The sequence below is a fragment of the Peromyscus maniculatus genome, chromosome 5, assembly GCF_049852395.1.
Source record: "Peromyscus maniculatus bairdii isolate BWxNUB_F1_BW_parent chromosome 5, HU_Pman_BW_mat_3.1, whole genome shotgun sequence".
NCBI lineage: Eukaryota > Metazoa > Chordata > Mammalia > Rodentia > Cricetidae > Peromyscus > Peromyscus maniculatus.
Window position 1 is genome coordinate 60,127,052 of NC_134856.1, and position 22,559 is coordinate 60,149,610.

The following is a 22,559-nucleotide window of genomic DNA, read 5'->3' on the forward strand; positions in this document are numbered from 1 at the left end:
GGCAAACTCTGGGTTCAGTAAGATACCCTGTCCCCCACCCTCACCTCCACATACACATACAATACACACACACAGACACTAATAATTAGAGTTTTAAAATTTGATCTGGCAATCATCAGCTTGACTTGTGACCAGGGTACTGGTGTGAGCTGGGGCACAAGGAAATAGAGATGACATGCAGGGGGTCATAAAGCCAGAGCTGGGTCTCCCACCCCCACCACCCCTGCTACCACCTGCTACTGGGACCATGAAAAAGGAGGGCTGGAAGGCTTGACATGACCTGAAACTTGCTCCATGCCACTGTGCTTTGTGCAGAAGTTAGGCTTTACACATCGCTTCCTTCAGAGGGAAAGCAAAAACAAGATTTGATAATAATATCTAATGTAAACCACCTTGCACTTTTGCTATTTGAAAATGAGTTAAAAGACAGAGAAAATAGTGCCAAACAATTGACACCTGATTCCACATGTGCACTGGGGATATTCAACTTGAAGAGCACGTGAACCCACAGGTGTCCCATGTGCCCACCCAGGCAGCCAGGGTGGCCGGGCCTCCACTTACTCCGTAGGCTCCCCATGCTGGGAGCGGGGTGGGTCCTTGGAGGCAGCGTGCTGTGGTAGGGTGGCGTGGTGCTGAACAGAATGTCGTTGGGCAGGGCCTGGTCCAGGATGGAGCTTCGAGAACTGGCAAAGGAAGAGCCCCTCCGGTTGCTGCATACACTCTCATCGGACAGCGTTCGGTACAACGACCTCCTTGGAGACAGGTTCCCGTAGAACGAAAACTAGGGGTTGAGCAAAGCAAAGGACGTGAACAATCTGAAGGTGTCAGGAGTAGTGGTGCACACCTATAATCCCCAGTACATGGGAAGCTGAGGCAGGGGGACTGCTGAGAGTTCAAGGCCAACCTGGGTTACATGGCAAGTTACAAGCAAGTCTAGGCTACCATACCAAGACCATCTCAAAACCTAATAAAACACCCACAATACATATGTAGTTAGAGTTGTCTGACTTTGCTATGGGAGTGGCTTCCTTGAGTCTTGTATCGTGCCTAGACTTCAGAGTTCCCTCCTCTGACATTCTGTGAAATACTAGTACAAATTAGACATGTACAGTTTTATTAATTCTGAAATGTTAAATGGAACCGTAGAGAGGCAAGTGCTCCTGGTAATAAACAAGGTCGCCATTTCAGACAACTGCTATTCACAAAAGCACACACCGTGGCTTGATGGTAATTGGAAATGACTACATTTTAATATTAGGCAATTGACAGTAGGGAGGTTCAACTGAGTCTAACTCAACTGATTCTGAACTCTGACATTTGCTGAGCCATATAAATGGGCTCAGGAAAAGTAGTTTAAAACCAGTAAATTCTACTGTCCACTTAAACATTACCACGTGCAAAAGTCTATTATAATCGTTGGAAACTGAATTATAATCCATGGGACAAAAGTACTGCCAGGGTCAGTTTTGTCAACTGACAGAGTCTAGAATCACTGGGAAGAGTGTCTCAAATGTCTACTCTGGGTTAGCCTGTGGGAATGTCTGTGGGAGGTTGTCTTAAACTATGTGATAAGGGAAGACCCAACCCACTGTGGGCAGCACCATTCCCTAGGCACGGGCTCCTGAACTGTATGCAGTAGCGTGGAGACACTGAGCTGTGCACAAGCAAGCACACATGCACCCACTTCTATTTGTTCTTGTCTGTGGATGTGATGTGACCAGCTAGCTGTCTTAAGTTCCTGCCTTGACTTCTACACATTTATGGGCTGTAATCTGAAATTGCAAGATGAAATAAATCCTTTTCTCTTCTCAGTTGCTTTCTTAAAGAAAAAATAACCGCAAGAGAAATGAAAGTAGGACAACCAACTCTAGGGAAACCACTAACATCCCTGTGTGTTAGCTCTCAGACACAGTAAAACAAACCCCAACTAAAGCAAGGACTCACACAAAGTCAGGCCCGATTTCACTCTCCATGGCTTCCTTGGCATACTGAACCACCTTCCTCTCATGTAAATACCATTTCTAGAACACTCATTTCTAGTACAGAAAGAAGTGGACATTAACATTTCTGGATGTGGCAAGGAGGCTAGAAATCTCTCGATTGCCCATGTTCTATTCACTCTGTCTGGCCTTTCCAGTGAAGAATGCAACTGCTATGTGTGAACTGTAACACTCACTTGTACTGGGAAAAGGAAGTGATTATCTTTGAAGAAAACACACACATCAGGCACAAGTTGACCCATCCTGAGACGCTGCATGCTGTGGAGTCATCTACCCTTGAACCCAAGCACATACAGTCCCCTAACTGGGATCTGACACAAGCTTTAAGAACAAGGCTCATCGTGAGGCACTCTGGTGGGATTGATTCCCTTTTCATACCCCCGGCAAGTTCTTTACAGCTGAGTGCAGACGCTAAGATGAAAGCGGATGGGGACGGGGAGGGGAGGGTAGTGCCTGATGGTGCTGCTCTGAGAACACAAGACCGCTAACTGTGTGCTGTTCACAATGGGAAGTGCTCACGGCCATCCCAGGAAATGCCTCACTTTCCCACTTAACCCAAAGAAGCTTGGATTGCAAGTGAGAGAGGCGTTCTCTTCTAGTTCCAAAAACTAGTACATGCTTCACGTTCTACCAGCCGAGTCTCAGTTACTGCAAAAAGAAGTGACTGGCGAAACTTAGTTAGGCTTTTAATACTTTGCATTATTATTATTATTTTTTTTTTTTTTTGGTTTTTCGAGACAGGGTTTCTCTGTGTAGCTTTGCACCTTTTCCTGGGACTCACTTGGTAGCCCAGGCTGGCCTCGAACTCACAGAGATCCGCCTGGCTCTACCTCCCGAGTGCTGGGATTAAAGGCGTGCGCCACCACCGCCCGGCAATACTTTGCATTATTTTAAGAACTGTTTTGTTGCATTCATTTATTTATTGTGTGTAGGGCTCCTATCTGCCATGGTACAGAGGTGGAGGTCAGAGGATGACTAGGGGGAGTACACCTTCTCCTTCTACTATGTGGGTCCTAGGGTCACTGAGGTCATCAGGCTCAGCAGCAAGTACCTTTAATTGCTAAGCCATCTTGGTAGCTCCAATTGTGCATTATTTTTAAAAGTGGCTTCTCTCTCTCTCTCTCTCTCTCTCTCTCTCTCTCTCTCCCTCTCCCTCTGTGTGTGTGTGTGTGTGTGTGTGTGTGTGTGTGTGTGAGAGAGAGAGAGAGAGAGAGAGAGAGAGAGAGAGAACGAACTTGAGGAAAGCAATCAAAGACCAGTGCATTCTTTTCTTAAGAATGTGCTGCTGAGCATGAGGATGAGAAAGTACTGTCTCTCTGAGCTGTGCAACTCTGGTAGAAAACAAGGTTTGGTAGATGGGGTTGGAATTTAACCCCCCTCCACTGCTGGAACAGACGGCCTCCCAGGAAGACCTGGACAGAGTACAGACCGGAGGTCCTGGGTGAGTTAAGCAGTGTGGCTGAGGTTTGACTTCCAGCTGTCTAGACACTGTGTTAGGCCGCTCCTATGTATCATTTCCTAGCATAGTTATTGTCCTAATTTTTTTTAACATCAGCACACAAAGGCCACTTGCCTGTGTTCATGTAGCAGGTCATAGCTGGAGCTAAGACCTCAGGGGAGCCTGCCTGGCTTTCAGAGCACCTTCAAGAACACCATGCTCCCCACCCTAGCCTCCTCAGGCTTGCTTGCTCTCTGAAGGAATTGCAGAGCTGGGCTGCAGCTCTTGCCTAGAGTGTGCAAGGCCCTGGAGTTCCAGCCTCAGTACTAAAATGAAAACAAAGCAAAAAGCAAAACAAAAACCAAGCCTGCGTGGTGGTGGCATACACCCTTAATCCTAGCACTCAAGAGGCAGAGGCAGGCGGATCTCTGAGTTGTAGGTCAGCCTAGTCTATAGAGCGAGTTCCAGGACAGCCATGACTACACAGAGGAACCCTGTCTTTAAAAAACAAAATTCCCAAACCCAAACCTGACAACTGTGGCAGTGGCAATGGCCACTCTGTCCTGCACTCTGTCCTGGACTGTTGGTGGGACCACAGAAAAGCTTGTGGAGAGAGGTACCACGAGCATCCCGCAGTTGCTTCAGACTGACTGTAAGTGTTCCTGGTGACTCCAAAGCCCTCACGGTCACTCACCTTCCGTCTTCCCTCCTCCACTAAGGGGCTGTCAGGAAGCATCAACTTCAGAAAGTCATCTTTGGATAAGACATGCTGAGTTTCCGAAACAGAGTCTCCCACCACTGCTGGATGCTGAGTGGCTGTGGACATGATGTCCATCTCGCCATATATCCTGATGGAATAATCCAGAACATAGGTTCAGAGGAGTTGTGGCCTACCTAGGAGACACCCCTTGGTGGTCAGGAAACATTTGAAGGCTGAGGAGACAGTCCAGGATGAGGACCGGAGTTCCATCTCCCAGAACCCAGATAAAAGAAAGTCAGGTATGGTGGTATGCTTGGCACTGGGAAGGCAGAGCAAGCAGACCCGTAGGGGCTCACTGGTCAGCCAGTCTAGACTAATCAGCAAGCTCCAGGCCAGTGACAGACACTGTCTCAAAAATCACAGTGGGTCTGGGTGGTGGTGGCACACACCTTTAATCCTAGCACTTCGGAGGCAAAGTCAGGCAGATCTCTGTGAGTTCGAGGCCAGCCTGGTCTACAGAGTGAGTTCTAGGACAGCCAGAGCTGTTACACAGAGAAACCATCTTGACAGACAGACAGACAAACAAACAATCACAGTAGTGGGTAGAGTCTGAGGCATATCGGCCAAGGTTATTCTCTGGTACACACACACACACACACACACACACACACACACACACACACACACACACAAACACAGGGGGGTTCTCAGCTTTGGCAGTTCACTGTAGTTGTGTGTATGTGCCATCCCAACATCATCTCACATCTGAAATGAGCTTAAATATAGTTAGATTTCTAAATAATTCATAGACAACTCAGATCTACTAATTCCAAGATGAAAACACTACCAACTTTAAAACAAGGCACACTTCACTCCTAAATTATGTCAGAAAGTAGCTTCCATAATCATGAGACACCATTAGAAACTGTAGCAACACGCACCTCCCTGAGGCCAGACAGCAGGACCCCAAGGCTGCCAAAGAGAGAAGGGTGCCCCAGGTGGCCTGGTTTTAAGAGAAAATGGCTGAGGCATGAGCTAAGCAGGTTTTATTATTGGTGACTTAACAAAGCTGTTTGGATAAATAAAGCCACTGTCTTCCTTAATTACAAGGATATGAAGATGTATGTATAAGCTACAAATGCCTGCCATGTTGAATTACTGTGCTCAGGTCCTTTCCATGAGAGACTGGGGAGTTACTTTGGAAAGGTCTGTGGTCAAAACATGATCTGAGCAGCCAGACACTCTCGGGGACTCAGGGTAATCAGGCTGGATGATCTGTGCTGCACAACTGTAAACATCAGGCCCAGGAACTGGCTGCCCACAGCAGGGAACTAGAGGGTGACCCTCAGGTCAGTGTGGCACTGATATGCCTGTTCCAGTGAAATGCTACCTCATCACAGAGAGACGGCTCATGGGGGAGTGAGAGGAAGGAACATACCAGGGCCTGTCCATAGTGACTAAGCCTTGTGGGAAATTCTCTGTGGCTTTCTGCTTGTCTTTCTCCACCTTGAAGTTCAGGTGATGCTGACATTGTGAACAGACAGGCTGGGGCAGTAGATCTCCAGACCTTCCTGGCTTCCATGGGATAAGAATCACCAGTATTCTCTGCTAAACTAATTCTGGAAAAAATGTGTTCAACGATGTGCCATAAATATGCTCCAAAGGTTTATTCTGTGCTGGTCACTGTGACTATACAGGGACCCTGGATGACCCCTAGTCTGAATGTGTGGACATATATGCATGTAGGAAGTATCCAGAAGGTGCAAAGAAGAGCCCACCTGGGCGGGGCTGCCTGGGTAGGCTCAGAAGGCTGTTTGGCAGGAAGCAGGGCCACACTCAGTACCAGGCACAATTGCTCCTCTGCTAATATTATTTTTAAAAACAGGATACTCTGGGCAAAAGCCATCACAGAAGGCTCTATAACACAATTTTAAAGTAACTAGTGATCCCCCTTGCTTCCTCCCTTCCTTTCTGGTGGTGTATGCATGTCTATGCAGCATTTGTGTGTGTGAAGGTTTAGGTCAGGCGCTGATATTGAGATGTCTTTTTCTGTAGCTCCCCATCTTAGTTTTTGAGACAGGATCTCTTGCTGAACCCGAAGCTCACTGTTTTGCCTGGGGATCCCTGGGAATACCTGTCTTCACCTGTCCGAGCTGGGGTTACAGGTGAATGCTATCACTCCTACCTCTTACATAGGTGTGGGAGTCCAGCAAGAACCTCATTTGCTGAGCCAACTCCCAGGCCCACTGGTAATTTCGGAGCTATGAACTTCTCCCAAAGAATGCAAACTGAGGTTTGATGTTATGCACAGTGGGGTACTGCCAGTGCCTAATTCACAGCAGTGCTAGCTTCGTGGCTGCCTGGCAGCTTCCTGAATGGCTCTTACAGAGACCTGGTAGGTGGTACTCTGACAGGACTCAAAATCCAGCCTTGCAGTCCTGTATGGATGTCTTTCCTTAGAACCTGGGGGAGGTGCCTTCAACAATTATTCCTGACATGTGAACACACACGTGGGGCTGTGTTCCTACACTGACACAGTGACCTGACATATCCACTCTGGGCTCAAGTCCTAGGAAGTGGGGGCAGGATGACCGGCCTCCACAGGCCCTCCCTCCCTCTCACACATGCCTGAGCATACACACGGGAGAATGCCACTTGCCTCATGCCATCGGGCTGGGAAGATTTCTTAGGTGAGGGACTGCAGCAGAGACATGCTGGGCCCCAACTAGTATGTGTGGAGTTGTTCCCCAGGGATGCCAACCCCCTCCCCTCAACACTCCTGTATGGCCCCTTTCCCTTGACATCAGTATGGGCCTACTCATAAACACACACAGAGCCTGTGCCACACCTATCAGGGTTCCAACAGTGCTTTCTGGAATTTATAAAAGGCTTGGGATGAATTTCATGAAGTACCCAGAAGATGTATGACAGAACACCCATGCATGACAGAATACCCAAACGTTTTCCTAACATTAGCAGTTATGTGAAAGGTACAGTAGAAATGTCCTTCTCAAACATTTTGCAACAAATTGACAGAATTCTCTATATTCCAGGATTCCAGGGACAGTTTAAGCACTAACACAAGGGTCAACTTAGAAACTATAAGCATGACAGTTGGTTTAATATGGGATCATTTTATCAGATGTCAGTGCTAGTTCACAAACTAAACCTTGACTCTGAAGTGTCTCCTTTAAGAGTCTCTGCGCCCTCCCATAAGCTGTGCATTCACAGGCACACCCAGCCCATGCCTACACCATGGCAAGCTCACAGAGCAGAGCACACGATCTGCTTGTGAAGATTTTCTTGGATGATGTCAAACCTTCAGTTTTTCCTCCTCTTACACACACCAAGTATTCTCCCCCACCTGCCCATCAAAGCTCAAGAGTCCTACAAAACAATCAGGTAAAGTGTTTTTGCTTTTATGTTTTCTGACTGTGGAACTCATGCTGCCCTTGGCCTTGAGCTACCACAGAGTCTATGCCCGCACCATGGCCGGCTGTCACCATGACTCCACTGCAGGCAGCTTTTTGGATAAAGAATCAAAAACAGCAGAGTTTACATTTTTTTTTTTAACATATAAAAGTCAAGGGCTGGAGAGACGGAGAGATGCTCATCAGGCAAAGGGCTTTGCCATCTCAAAGTGCAAGCTGGACAGTCTAAGTCAATCCCGGGAACCCTTACGGCGGACAGAGAGAACCAACTCCACAGAGCCGTTCTCTGACCTCTGGTCACACGCCATGGCAACCCTCTCCACGTCATCGCCACCGTCACCATCATCACCATCATCAAATGAAGACTTCAAAGAGAGGAGCACAGATGCCAACATTTAAAGAGTTCAGAACAGAGGCTGGGGAATGGAGATGGTTCAGTGGGTAAAATGTTTGCCTTGTAAGCGCATGAACTTGAACTCCACCCCCAGCACCCAGGTAAAAGGCTGAACAAGGTGATCTGCACTTGTAATCCCAGGGTTGGGGAAGTGGAGGCAGGAGGATCACTGGGGCTCAGGGGCTGGCCAGCCTCACCTACACGGTGAGTTCCAGGTCAATGACAGGCCCTGTCTCGAGAAAGGTAGATGGTGCCTGAAGACTATCCTCAGAAGTCGTCCTCTGGATTCCACACGACTGTGTACAAATGTGCACGTGCACGCACACACACACTGTGCTGGCTGGTTTTATGTTAACTTGACACAAGCTATAGTCATCTGAGAGGGGGGGATTTCGACCGAGAAAATGCCTCTATAAGATCAGGACATAGGCAAGCCTGTAGAGCATTTTTTTTAAATTAGTGATTGATGGGGAGGGTAGACCCACTGTGGTTGGGGTCAACCCTGGGCTGATGATCCTGGGTTCTAGGAGAAAGCAGGCTGAGTAAGTCACGAGGAGCAAGCCAATAAGCAGCACCCCTCCATGGCCTCTGCCTCAGCTCCTGCCTCCAGGTGCCTGCCCTGTGTGAGTTCCTGTCCTGACTTTCTACAAGCCAAATAAACCCTCCCCTCCCCAACTTGCTTTGGTCATGGTGCTTTATCAGCAACAGTAGCCTTTACTAGGACAGACAGACAGACACACACACAGTTTGAAACACATTTCTTGGATTTCTCGGTTGCCCTTTTCTAGAAACTGTGCTTCCTATGGTAGGAAGGGAGTAAGGGAATGCAGCTGTCGATGTAACAAGAAGCCACTTACCTAGGACATTCAGTGACTTCAGGTTCCTCAGGTGGTGGGCTGCCTTCTGACTTTTTCCAGCCAATGACATACTTGTTTGCTCCCCCTTGTCTGTGGTAAGGCTTTGCCACAGCCCCGGGTACCTGCTGACCGCTATTGTGGGAAACGATGTAGACTTTGGAGCTGTCCAGAGACCCAGTGCTTTTGGAGCAGTGAGCAGAGGGGCTTCCTGAATGGTGAGAGCCACTGCGGAAAGAGACCAAGGTGGTGGCACCGTCAGACACAGAGGGACTTGTGGTCAGAGCTGGCCCTGGGCTGGGAAGGCAGGGCAACCTCTCTACCACACATCTTGCTGGATGCGAAGCCCCCTGTACAGAGGCTCCCCACATTCACATGTGGGCTCTCTTCTGGCAGGAACAACATGAGAAACACAACTGTGTGTGTGGTGGGGGGTGGCATATGCCTTTAATCTCAGAACTCAGAAGGCAGAGCCAGGCGGATCTCTGTGAGTTTGAGGGCAGCCTGGTCTACAGAGCGAGATCCAGGACAGGCACCAAAACTACACAGAGAAAACCTGTCTCGAAAAAACCAAAAACCAAAACCCCAAACAACAACAACAGAAACAGAACTGGAGGGAAATACTACAGCGAGAGACAGGCAGGCAGGTAGCAGGGCCGCTCAGGGCCTAAAATTCCACCTCAGATGTCCGTGCCTTCAGTCTCATTATAGGTAGAAAAACCTAAGGCCGATGAGGAGCTTCAAGCAGCTCCTCATGGACTTTCTAACCTCCTAACCTACCATATCAATAGATGAGGTATTTGAGAAAATCCCTTCGACCACCTCTTCCTCTACCTATGAAAGGCATGCGCACTGAAGGCGGTGTCCAAGGAGATCTCACTTGGCAGGAACACAGAATTCGCTGCCATACAGAATCCCCGAGGGTCTCCTGACTCCTGACACCCGGTTTCTTACAAGTGTTCAGAACTTTGAAAAGATGTTACAGGGCTGCAAGACCCCAAGGTAGCTTTTATAGAATGGCCAACTTTTACCGGCTTCTGAGAAGAGGGTGGGATTCATCGCGGGAGTAGAAGTCACGTGATCCCTGAATACAATGTCATCTAGCACTGAACTTACTTTCTTAAACAGAACCGGTAAGAAGCAGTCAGGATGTCTACTCGGCACACAATCCCCACACCCTCTGTTCCCTCGGCCCTGGAAACCAGGAGCCGGTTCTGGGCTCCACTCCTGTCGTCCCTTGGCGTGGTGAATGTCACCACGGCTCAGCAGCCCACCCCCAGCAGAGGCTCCAGCTGTCCTCAGCAGGGCCACCCTCAGCCACCGTACTTCAAAGCCAAGGACAGGTGAGAAGACATGTGGGTGGGGCGATGTGATTTTAACTTGTTAACTTGACTAGATCTGGACTCTCTGAGGTGACAGGTGAGCCTGAGGGTTGTTGAAGACCCACCCTCAATGTGGCCAGCACCATCCCACAGACTGGGTTCTGGGCTGATTACAAAGGAGAAAGTGAGCCGAGCACCAGCGTTTGTCTGTTTCCGGACTGCAGAGGCACTGGGACAGGGGCTTTGTTCTTATGTCATCATCCCCCCACCATGATGGACCGCACCCCTCAACCACGAGACAAAAGCAACCCCTCTCCTTAAGTGGCCTTTGTTACGGACTTTATCCCAGCAAGGAGAAAAGAATCTAGCTGGTACAGGGACTTCTCGGGGAGACTTGTGCCTTCTGAATACACTAGAAAGAGCCCTTCTCACCTGGGAACAGCAAGGACCAGGGCCTGCAGGTGGCAATCGGTTTTAGCCATGAGGAAAATGCTCACAGTCTGAAAGGCTGTCACATGGAGGCTAAATACAGGGAATCCAGTGTCGGGCAATGTCACTTGGCCAAGCTGAGCCTCAACAGTTCAAGATGTTGGGGTTACATGAGGCAAAGTGACACAGAAAGTTCCCCTTGGTTAAATGAACCGATGAGGGTGTCCTTTTACCCCACTATGCATAGCACTCATGGGAGCCACTGTCCTTTAGCAATGTCCAAGGGAGGGCGGGGGTGGGGAGCTCTAGGGAGGACTGTGAGCACTGCTCAGGAGCACTGTTCAGGAGCACTGCTCAGGAGCACTGCTCAGGAGCACTGCTCAGGAGCACAGGCCTGTTGAGAGCGGGCAGGCCCCACCTCCTGGACATGCCTATCAGTCCTAGTCCTAAGACTAAACCCATTATGGTCTGTCCAGTCCTGCTCTGTGGCTGGAAGCTCCGAGAAGCCAGGGGGTGACCCAGAGCCCAGTGCAAATGTCGGTGGAAGTCACACTGCCTGATTAAATCCCAGCCACAGACACAATGACACACACGTTCTTCTCTGAGTCTTTGAAGAGAATGCAGACAACTAAGATGATCAGTTTTTAAACAAATATATATAGATGTCTGTCAAGCAGGAATACAAAACCACACACAGGCATGTATTCTCCATCTATATTTAGAATACAATTCCCTTATATTTAGCTCCCTCTCACCCCCAACACTGAGCTATTCACCAGAGCCTTGAGCTATTTCACAGACAAATCAATTAATTTTCAGCCAGAATCTCACTAAAATGTCCAAGCTGACCTTTAACTGAGTATATGTCCCAGACTAGCCTTGATTAGCCTGAGTATTATAGGCCATCAAGCCCAGTCAGCTAACTCTTCATTTAAAAATCCCAACAGGGTGCTGGAAAGATGGCTCAGCATTTAAGCATGTTTACTGTTCTTCCAGAAGATCTGAGTTTGGTTCCCAGCACCCACACCAGATGGCTTACAACTGCCTATAACTCCAGCTCAAGAGGATCCAACTCCCTTTTCTGGCCTCTGCAGGCACTACACTATGTGCACATACTCATACGTAGAACCCAAACCAAAATTCCAGCTGTATATTAATAGTCACACAAGAAACTTCAAGCCTGGCCTGTCACCAGGCTTCAGAGGCAGGGATGGTTTGCTGGTGTTCACAAGGGGCTGGGGTGGGTCCCGGATGAGGAGCCTACTGCTCTGCCTTCCCTTTCCCAGGGTCCCCAAATGATTTCTGACAGACACGGTGAGATGATGTTGTATCTATAAATGAGTTATGCTGTATTCACAGTTAACCTGAGATACAGGTGGCCTGCAGGGTGGACATGGCTGATAAACACTGAAGATCATCCAGCTTGCAGCTCTTATCAAAAGATATCAGGGTCACAGGCTGAGCTGGGAGAGAGAAGTGACATGACCCTCAAATTTAAAGGGAAAATAAGATCACTAGGACATGACTAAACATGTATGCCCCCATAACAGAGTTTTGGAGGCAAAAGCTCCCTGGGAGGTCAGACAGTCGGGAAGTCAGCAGAAGCCAGCTTCAGGCCCCATCCTTACTGCTCCAGGCAGGAGCAGGTGCACCATGGCCCACGTTGGCTCACCTGGAGTGAGACGAGATCTCACTGAGGTCACCCATGCTGCCCTCCGCAGCACTGGTGGAGATGGCAGAGGCATAGCCATGCAGGGTATACATCTTGGCAGGTTCATCATCGGCTCCTGAGACATCAGCAGCGTCGGCCCACTGTTCGGCTCGGCTGTGGATCAGGGACCTGCTGCCCGTCAGATGCACGGGGCCAAGGATGGTGGCTGGCATGCACGGCGTGGTGTCGATGCCACTGTCCGTGGAGGCGCCTTTGATGTAGGTCAGTCCCAGCAGCTCAGGGTCCATCAGGTCCCCTGACCCAAAATGCTTGTCATCGCTGTTGCTGGATGTGTTACTGGAGAGAGTGTTGCTGCTGGAGTGACTGGAGCAGCTCTTATCCCCGATCTGGAGAAGAAGACAGACAGACAATGGCCTAAACCCCTTGGGTAAACCCCTAGGCACCGCCCTCCCCAAACACTAGGCTACAGCCAGGCCTGGGTTGAATTCTGTGTGCTCCTGGTGCTGTCGACAGAAACATGGCTTTTCTCCACAATAGCTTAGTCGTGTGTGTGTGTGTGTGTGTGTGTGTGTGTGTGTGTGTGTGTGTGTGTGTGTGTGTGTAATAGTGGTCAGCCTCCCTTTTGTTTCCCAGGATGCCAGTCTATTTTCTTTTAGGTGCTGAGCTGCACCTCACACTTTCAAGCACGGAGCCACCATATGCAGCCCTGCTGTGTACTGCACTGCATCCTATGTTCTTGCGCACTGTGGACAAGCATGTTTTACCACCTGCTATGTGCTGACATACACCAGTCCTGGCTAGAAGAGTGATTGGTCATATGCAAACGACTTACATGAGATAGCTTGTTGGGGGAGTCTTTGCAGCTTCCATCCTTCTGCAGGGCTCTTTCTTTATAGGCACTCAGGACTTTGGAAGGTGGGCCATGCCACTTGGTTTCTGTGACATAAAGAGAGTTGAACCCCCAATTTCCAATGTTTGTAAGAGGAAGAAAAACAGGAATCTAACAGATAGTTTGGAACAATCGAGCAGGATAAGGAGGTTACAACTTCACAGGTTACCAATGGATATACATGAGCCAGCAAAACCACCACCACAGAGGATCTATTTCTACAGGCATTATAACCACAGTCATCTGAAGCCACACTACAACCACAGGCACCCCAGAACCACTCAGTCACCCCAGAACCAACCGGCCACCCACAGGCACTGGCTCCCATGCTGGGAGAATCAGCCAAGCCCTCTGGCCTAGCTCACAGAAGAGCTTATTGACTATGGCTGACAAGTGAATTGTGGGTACAGTGGGAAGAAGTGCAAGTCAAGGGGAGCCTTGGAGGTCGGTTCCCCGGGGGTTCTGTGTTACCTGGAAGCCTGCCTCCTTCTATGATGTCCTCATGCTCCCTGGCTCCATCACACTCCCCAGGGCCCGGGCCCTGGTGCTCGAGCAGGAGAGGGGATGGACACCTGCAGAGAAAGAGTCCAGCTGTTCGCAAATGACACCACGAGCCAGTGGAGGACGGGGCTGTCGGCTTCGGCAGGGGCCAGGCACGAAATAGCTCTTGGTTCCTCTAGAGGCCATGGCTACCTATTGGCGCTCTAGGCCTGCAGCCCTCCGCAGAAACAGTTCCCTAGCCAGTGGAACTGCAGCATCCTGGCTGATGTCTCCAGAGAAGATGCTGTTTCACTCGGAGTTGACACAGTGCCTGCCAGACAGGCTTTAACATCTGAAGATGCTGTCAGCTGCAAGAGGACGCAGGCCGTCCAGCTATGTGGAGCACAGGGATCTGTCTTTCTTTTGACTAATGCATGTGGTACTGACAGATTTGAAAAAAGACTTTTTTTTTTTTTTTGGGGGGGGGGCGGTTATTTCAAGACGGGGTTTCTCTGTGTAGTTTTGGTGCCTGTCCTGGATCTCATTCTGTGGACCAGGCTGGCCTCGAACTCACAGAGATCTGCCTGGCTCTGCCTCCCGAGTGCTGGGATTAAAGGCATGCGCCACCACTGCCCAGTGAAATACTTTTAAAGAAAAGAAAACCTAGATTCCACCCAGATGGCCTTTGCCTTACAGAAACATGCAAAAGGAAGATGAATCTTAGAAGAAAAGGAATTGAAGAAAATGTGTTTGTATTACAGTCTGATTCATAGGGATGCTGTGGATCTTAAACTATACAAGGGGTTTCCATTCACATGAAAACAAACCACAACACCCTCCTTGTGTAGCTTCATTTACAAAAAGGCACTTGACATTTAGCTGGGGAGAGCTCTGTCTGCCATCTAAGGTGACGAGCATGTCACCTGGGAAACAAGTGCCCACTTCTAAGCCCAAAATGGACAGCAGAATGCCTGGACTCAAGTTCTTCTCTGCACCTGAAGACAGTACCATGACTCCATGACTGCCTGCAGTCGGGGTCTTCCGTGGACAGACATTTTCTGTCCACTCCAGTTTGAGGCCTCCATGGATCGGGGACTGTTCTGTTCACAAACAGGCCTAGATGCTGACCACCACAGATGGACTGGAGTCACCACAGAGCACAGCTAGGACATGACTGCTGCAGTATGGTCACTTCAAGAGTCCCCCATAAGGTCAGGTCAGTGTGTGTGTGTGTGTGTGTGTGTGTGTGTGTGTGTGTGTGTGTGTGTGTCCACAGGGTCTCCAGTTGTAACTACACTGCTGACTCCTAGGATATGACACAAATCACAAGGGCTACTGCCCAGGTGGCTTCTCCAACAGGAAGTGAAGATGCTTCAATGATAACCTCATTTCTCTGGCTCTGAGGCGCTGTCTCTTGCTAGCAACTTAAGTTAGGGGGACTTTCTGAGAGATCCTACCCACAAAGTCCTCAGCTCTTCACTCTTGTGTTCAGAAGTCATTTCCACAAAGTCACAAAGAAAGCAGGGTTTTAGGGAGACTAGAGAACATCATGTCCACAGAAATGGAGTTTCCTAGCTGGATGTGGTGGCACACGCCCGCTGTCCCAGCACCTGAGAGGCTGACAGAGGTGGACTGTCACACTAGAAGCCAGCTTGGGCCATAGTGCAAGGCTGATTCAAGCAAAAGAAACGGTGCTTCCTAGCCTGGGCCCGGCACTTACTGCAAGTGCCTGTTACTTGACATTCCTCAGGTGGTCTTCCATGCAACCCCTACACAGGGAATGCTTTTGAACGAATCCCAGGCATAGGTACAGGCTCCCTTGGGGAGACAGAAAAGCAGGAAGGAGTCATACCCATCATAGCCCACTTGTGGTCTCCAGGGTCCACTCCCACCCGGTCCTGGGTCACTGGATGATGACTGGTTGCTGGGAGAACTTCTGCAAGGGAGAAAGACCAGTGGCAGTGTTGTGGACATCAGACATCGCCAGGCCAGCCCACCTGTCTGACTTGAGCTGGTTACAAACAAATTCGCTTGGTCCGTGACAAAGAGCCAATCGATCACATTGCAATGTGAAATGGAACCAATCATGGACAGAACATCTAAGAACCAGCAATCCATCCCAGGAAGGAGATGTGGTTAGGTGGGCATCTGCTGTCTGAAGATGGAGGCACAATGACAGCTCCAGAGGACAGAAGCAGGGACACAGCTGGAGCATACAGCAGAGCAGCACTCACAGCTGTTACAAGGAGCTTAATGCCAGCCACGTCTGGGTCAGCAGAGAACAAAGCTGGAATTCAGCAAATCCACTGACTTTCACACAGCCACCACATGTAATTCTACAGATCTTCTCCCAAATATTTGTGAAAACTCACTTGATAGGGATAATGCTAGCCAGGATTCCCTCTGGAACTGGGTCACTCTGGTTTCCTCTGTGATTCTTGAAACTGTTTAATTAAGGGAGGTTCTGCTGACTCCTGCTCAGGTGTTGCTGGCCGTGGGCCTTGCCCTGCAGCCTGGGCGCCTTTAGAGCATGGACAGTGGGTTACAAGCCCCATGATCTTCAAGTAACGAGGCTTTGCAGCCCAGATGAGTTAATTAACGTTAAGTTAAAAGTCTCCTGCACTTCCTGGGAGAATTAGAGGAGGCAGAAAGGGCTACACATTTTGATAATTCTGGTAAATATATCTGTAAGTTTACAGTGTGCTGTGCCTGGTTCTAAGCTTCTCACTGATGCTGATATAGTCAGTCCTTAGAAGGGCTGGCCAGCATCTGCACCCTTCTCATTATCTTCCAGACAAGGGAAGTAGATCAGAGAGACCCAGGGGACAGTGTATCATTTAAGTAAGACCCTAGCTCCCAGTGTGTGCTGACAAGTCTACCAGACCAGATCCTGGCAGGGAGCAGCTGTCCAAAGTAAAGACATACATCTCTATGTCACATGGAAGTTTCCAGATAGGCATTACAAACGGAATTCACTGTTTTGCTCTCAAATACAATCTATGCAAGTTAGGTGCCCTGAACTCTCATCACCTTCTCATGTTATTGGATTTAACTTTAAAAGGTGGATTCTTCCATTGAAAAAGCTATTATTGAGCTGGGCCTGATAGCAGGCGTGTAACTTCAGCTGCTTTAAGATGGCAAATTTAGGGCCAGAGTAGGTTACAGGGTGAGTTAAAGTTAGTCTAGGAACTCAGTGAGACCTTATCATTAGATTCACTTGGATTCAGCTCACTTCGCTTGAGGTGAGAGAGAGGGCCACTGCTTGAAGGCTTACATCTCTGCAGTGGGGAAGTCCCTGTTCGTGTTTATGTTTGCTTTATTCATGCTCAAGTGCTCCTAGACGTACACCGACAATAGCTCTGGGTGTTTGGAGGGCCAGCCACCACAGAGGGTAAAGACCTGGAGAAGACGGCAGGCAGTGGCCCAGGTAGGCAGAGGGCATCTGATATTATATCAGGAAAAGGCTGGACTCTAAGGGCCACTGTGCCTGAGGATACCCGATTGCCCTGCTTGTCCAAAGCTCACAACAAGCCACAAGGAAGGCTGTGGGTATTACCTGGTGCCATCAGGCAGCTTCCTATCAAACGACGTGCTCCGGGGGATGGCGGCCTGGGCCTGTTGGAGCAATGGCTGGCACTGTAGACGGTCAGGTGTGCCTGGCACAGGTGAGGCTCTGGAAACTGGCTGCAGGGCAGGGGTGGGTACACGGTGCCACGTGGTGTTCCTCCGGAAGGGTGTCTTGTACTCGCAGGGCGTGCCCTCACTGTCCAGCTTGTACTCCACCATGGGGATCCGGCAGAGCTCTGAACAACCCCTGTTGAGGCAAGAAGAGGTGGTGGGAAGGTAGCTTCTTGTAGGACCCCAGGCAAGGCCTGCTCACGGCTGAGCAGGTTCTCCTTGCAAGCATACCTGTACTTGCTGGGGCTTAACTGGATGCCACCTAACATCGACCCCAAGAAGCATCCCTACCCATGGCGACTTTGCCTAGATGCTCCAAGCTGTTCAGCTGCTGTTTGGCTAACAGTCACAGATGGAGGCTCTAAAAGGCCCCGTTGTGGCTTTCTTCTCTCTGCCAACACACTACTGGCTGGCTGGGGTGGGAAGTGCTGCACAGTGGGAAGGGCTAGAGCCCTTTGGATGCTGTGGGCGATTGTTAGTTGCTAGGTGTTTTCAAAGACCTTCTGTACTCCTCCAAGGGCTGCCTACTGTCACTGGACATCAAAGCCCAGAGAGGCTGCACACCTGCGCAGGATCACACAGCAGGGTCATGACCAGACAGACCCGGGTGCTACGAATGTCCACAGAGCCAGACACACACAGGCCACTGTGCACCAGGACCCAGGCATCAGGGTGAATCGCCCAATTGGCCATGCTGGTCTAGCAGTCAGTAGCTGGAGGCGCTGCCCCTCACTAGATAGTCAGCATAAAATTCCTAGGCAGCCTTTGGAAGAGCTGCTCCAGGAACTCACGTCCACCAGCTGATGCTGGAGTAAAGCATGCTCGTTCCTTTCAAAAGCAGTGCTGAGGAAGAGCAGGAGCTTAGCACCACCCAGGACATGCAGAGGGAGAGCCACCATGCCCTGCACAGCCCAGAGGCTCAGCCAAGAGAGGCCAGTACGGCCAACTGACAGAGTGAATGTGGAGGGTCAAGACACAGGGCTGCGTAGAAAGCAGGGTCCATGACAAGTTCAAGCCTAGGCCCTGAGGTCCAAGGGGCAGGGGGCAAGGAGGGGGACCTGGAGAATAAGCACAGGGCTCTTCAGTGTTCTGCAGAAAGAAGGGACTTGGGTGGTGGCACTGGGAAGAATGGGTGGGAAATGAGAAAAGGAGACTTGGCCTTACCACCTCTTACCAAATCCAGCTGCCCCCCAAGGCAGAGTGAGGACCACTTTCACCAGAAAGACAACAGATGCCAGTCCCCAGCCCTATGGAGAAGCTCCCTGACCAGCCAAGGCTCAGAGAATGAGTAGGAGCCTCTGACCCCGACAAGCATGATAACTAGGTCTTAAAGTTAAAAAAAAAAAAAAATGGTCAGACAGTGGAATGGTAAACTGAGGCACTCTCCCAAAGAACTTAGTGGGAACAGATATGAGAAAATTCAAGGTGACCCCCAAATGCCCATCTTTCACCAAAAACGAGGGAGGAAGGGCAAGGTAGGAAATCAGTAAGAAATACTATCAGAAAAGCCAAAATACCAGAACTAAAAGACACGTCAAACTAGATTGGAAGGCCCACAGGGGACCAAGAGTCAACTCTGCATACATCCTTGTGGAATTCAGATCCTGGGTCAAAGGATGACCTGAGTGAACATGCTAAGAGACCTGGGTGGAAGGCTGGCCAGAGCCCCGCTCTCTCCAGCCACGCTGGGAGGTACAAAGGGTAGTAGTCCATGGAAGGCTTCCGTTCAACATCCTGGCTGGAAAGCACTCCTAGCTGCTCACTAGACCTTGATACTGGCCCAGAGAGAACCGCCAAAAAGAAGGGCCTGCTTTGTGTCTCAAGGAACCTGAGTAGGTGATGGTGCACCCTTGGAGGGGCAGCATGGGTGGGAAAACCCCTCCAAAGATGTACCCCTGTTGTCTTCAGCAGGAGAGGCTCTGAGCACCAGGACCCTCACCTCATTCCCCCCCTCTGATTCCATCTCCTTCCCCCAAAGCAGTTTGCTTCTTAACCTAGCTCATATCTCTGGATTTTCTGAGTTTGACAGTCAAATATTTAAGTTCAGATTTACACTGGATTGAATTGTTTTATTCTGAGTGAAATCTGAGGAAACATTACAAATTTTACCAGAGGACTTTAGTTTATGAGTGCTTTGCTATGTATCTAGATTCAACACCCCTCCCCACCCCCCAGGACTGCCGATTCTTCCACATGGTCAACGACCCAACTGGAAATCACCAAATGGGACGTGACAGTTGGGAGGCCCAGGAGCACTCAGAAGGCCCGGTGTGTCCTACTCTCACTTGTTGTGTGTGCAGGGGACCACAGGCTGTGTGTCTCTGTGGCTGTGCCTGCACATCTGTTCTTCGGTTAGAAGAGGAGAGGAAAAGGCAAGGCAGGTGGAGGAGAACAGGGCAGTCTACTTAATTCATGCCTGTGGACTCTAGCTGTCAACAGCACACTATAATTTCACTGGAATCCTGGGAGAAAAAACTTACATAAATGCATACTCACACCTAGAATTTGAGAGGAGTGTCATGCATAAGATAGAATAAGAAAAAGAGCACAGTTATGTTTCTCCAAACATCTCAAAGAAAGTTGTATGTAAAAGGTTTTTTAAAATGCCAAAAATCTGCAGGTTCTCCCCACCCCCAAGAGAAGTTCCCTATTTTCTCAGGCTGGAGAGGAAGCTCAGTCGATGAAGTGCTCACTGGGCAAGCATTAGGAGCCAAATTCAATCCCTCAAACCTGCACACAGTCCTGGAGGGTGGCATGCACCTGGAATCTCCATGCTAGGGAGGCAGAGGCAGGCAGACCCCTAGGGCTCACCGGCAGCTAGTCTAGGCAAGTCATTGCAGGTTCACTGAGAGACTCTGTCTCAAAAAAAGAAAAAAAAGAAAGAAAGAAAAAAAAGAAATGGCGAAGAGCAACTGAGACCTGACATGGATTTCTGGTTTCCACACACATGTGCATCCACATATACATGTATACCTGCACACACATAAATGTATACATGTGCACACATGTAATGCTATAAAGTGAAACTTTGAGAGCGCTAACTCTAAAGAACAAAGATCTAAAGATTTGCTTGACTTCCGTGGCTAATATGTTAAACATCACAGACTGTCAACCTTAGCTCTGCTCCACAGGTCTGAGGAAAATCCTCACGGAATGCATATAGAAGCACTGCATGTTAGCCCTCAGAGATCCCCTTGCTTGCTGCAGAGGTGGATCTGCTAGAGCCTTGAACTCACCATCCCTGGTTGGCCTGGATGTGAAATGTCCCCACAGGTTCATGTGTTTGAATGCTTGATTCTCCAGGTGGTGGCGCTGTTCGGGGAGGTGGGGCCTAACAGGAGGACATGGATCTCTGGCACAGAGGCCTTGAGGTTGACAGCCCAGGCTCCACTTCCTGCCTACCTCTGCTTCCTATTCTGGATGTGAGGAGTCTTAGAGCGTCCTGCCATAGCCCCTCAGGTGAGCCAAGATGACCCCTTCCTCCCTCAGGATGCACTGATCAGGTAGGGATTCTGTCAGAGTGACAGGAAAGTAACGAATACGTAATGGTCTCCAGAGACATCCTGGGTCCTCTGGATAACCTCTCTTAGACTACCGGAGATGGCATCCCACAAATCTATTTTACCAGGAGTGAAAGGCCAGCTGAGACCCAAATATGGCAAAAAGACCTAACACAAAATGACATTTCTTTTTTTTTTTTTTTTTTGGTTTTTCGAGACAGGGTTTCTCTTGTGTAGCTTTGCGCCTCTCCTGGAACTCACTTGGTAGACCAGGCTGGCCTCGAACTCACAGAGATCCGCCTGCCTCTGCCTCCTGAGTGCTGGGATTAAAGGCGTGCGCCACCACCGCCCGGCAAAAATGACATTTCTTAAGGGAGAAAAACAAAAGCTATACTACTCTTGAGTGTAAGTGAAACACCTTTCAAGCAGGGCCTGCACGCCTCTGTTTTCCTGGCACGGTACACATGTTCAGACACCAGTGCACAGCTTCCTCTCCACACACAGAACCCAGTCAACGGAGGGGCGCACACTGCCAGCATCAGGCACACTGCAAGCTTTCTTGCCAACGAGAGACATGAAACTATGTTGGCCAAGGCTGTGGGTGAGATCACTAGCATATCAACACACTAATTTCCTCTGTGCTCTACAACACCCACAGACACCATCAACTTCAGGATCTAATTACCAGGCCAGGGAAGATCAACAGAAACCCAGCTTCTAGGTTAAAAATAAGAGGATTTTAACATTCCCCCTCTCTCCAACAACTTTTCTGACTCTAATCTCGTCACCATATACCCTGAAGGCACATACAATCGTAGGCCATGGCAACTGATGACGTGTTGGACAGAGTGTGGTGCTGCAGGTCTGCAGAGAACACAGTTTCCTGGACTGGAACCTCAGGGAATCTTAGGTTTTGGTGCCGTATTCTGACAGACAATGCTGATCTCTGAACTCACCACAGCAGACTTCTGGGGTAGTTCCACCCTGCACAAGAAGTGCTTGTTGACTAACTTACTGACTTAACGGCCTCAGAAGCACCCCTGCTCGCTAACACTGGGCCTGGCCCTGTCATCTGCTTTTCTCACTGTTGGGACAAAACACCTGAACAAAGCAACTTAAAGAAGCCTCCTCAGGGTGTGTCTCCCAGGCAACTCCACAGTCTGTCGAGTTGACAATCTTCACACTACCCTAGAGAAGATGCCTTGGGTCTACAGTGGCCCCACTTCCTGGCTTTGGACCGTATCTAGCAAAGAGGCGATGTCTGCTCCTGCTCACAGGTAATAGATACCCACGCTGACTGCCAATGTACACCATGGCTGCAGGTCCTAGTGTGTCTTTTTCCAGGAGCTACTGAGAGACTCTCTGGAAACAAAGCAGACCCCTTTAAATAAATTACCTGCTTCTGTTATATTATTCATTTTGTACAAGAACCCTTTCAGAGCCCTGGGGATTAAGGTAATCGCTGATATGTTAACCATTTTAATGTCTGTTATGCTAAGAGGTGTCTAATAGCTAAAAGAACCATTCCAAGTCACACAACAAGGGGGCAAGGCTAACTAATGTTCCTTCCTCTCTTGAGTTGTGAAGTCTTTTCTGGTGCACAAGGCATAAAACTTCCTGCCAGGAGACGACCACAGAAGGGACCTCCAGGCTGCAGAAGCTGCAAAGGCCAGGGCAGTGGCAGACCCAGGCAAAAGAGCTTAGGAACCAGCAACTGTCCTTTCAAGACCCAGAAAGACACCGGCAAGATAGGTGTACGTACACACACACAC

General features: G+C 49.5%; 1 protein-coding gene across 5 annotated transcripts in view; it reads right to left on the reverse strand.

Annotated features, from left to right (window-relative positions):
• Positions 1–22,559, reverse strand: part of Sipa1l2 (signal induced proliferation associated 1 like 2) — a 169,080-nt gene that overhangs the window by 23,508 nt on the left and 123,013 nt on the right. For all 5 annotated transcript variants that reach the window (XM_076572340.1, XM_076572339.1, XM_076572338.1 and 2 more), the window contains exons 11-18: positions 17,166–17,423; positions 15,462–15,545; positions 13,601–13,701; positions 13,073–13,176; positions 12,241–12,626; positions 8,821–9,045; positions 4,133–4,286; positions 562–781 (exon numbers count right to left, since the gene is read on the reverse strand). In XM_076572340.1, coding sequence (XP_076428455.1) covers positions 562–781; positions 4,133–4,286; positions 8,821–9,045; positions 12,241–12,626; positions 13,073–13,176; positions 13,601–13,701; positions 15,462–15,545; positions 17,166–17,423 — 1,532 coding nt within the window. The remainder of the gene's footprint in view (positions 1–561; positions 782–4,132; positions 4,287–8,820; positions 9,046–12,240; positions 12,627–13,072; positions 13,177–13,600; positions 13,702–15,461; positions 15,546–17,165; positions 17,424–22,559) is intronic.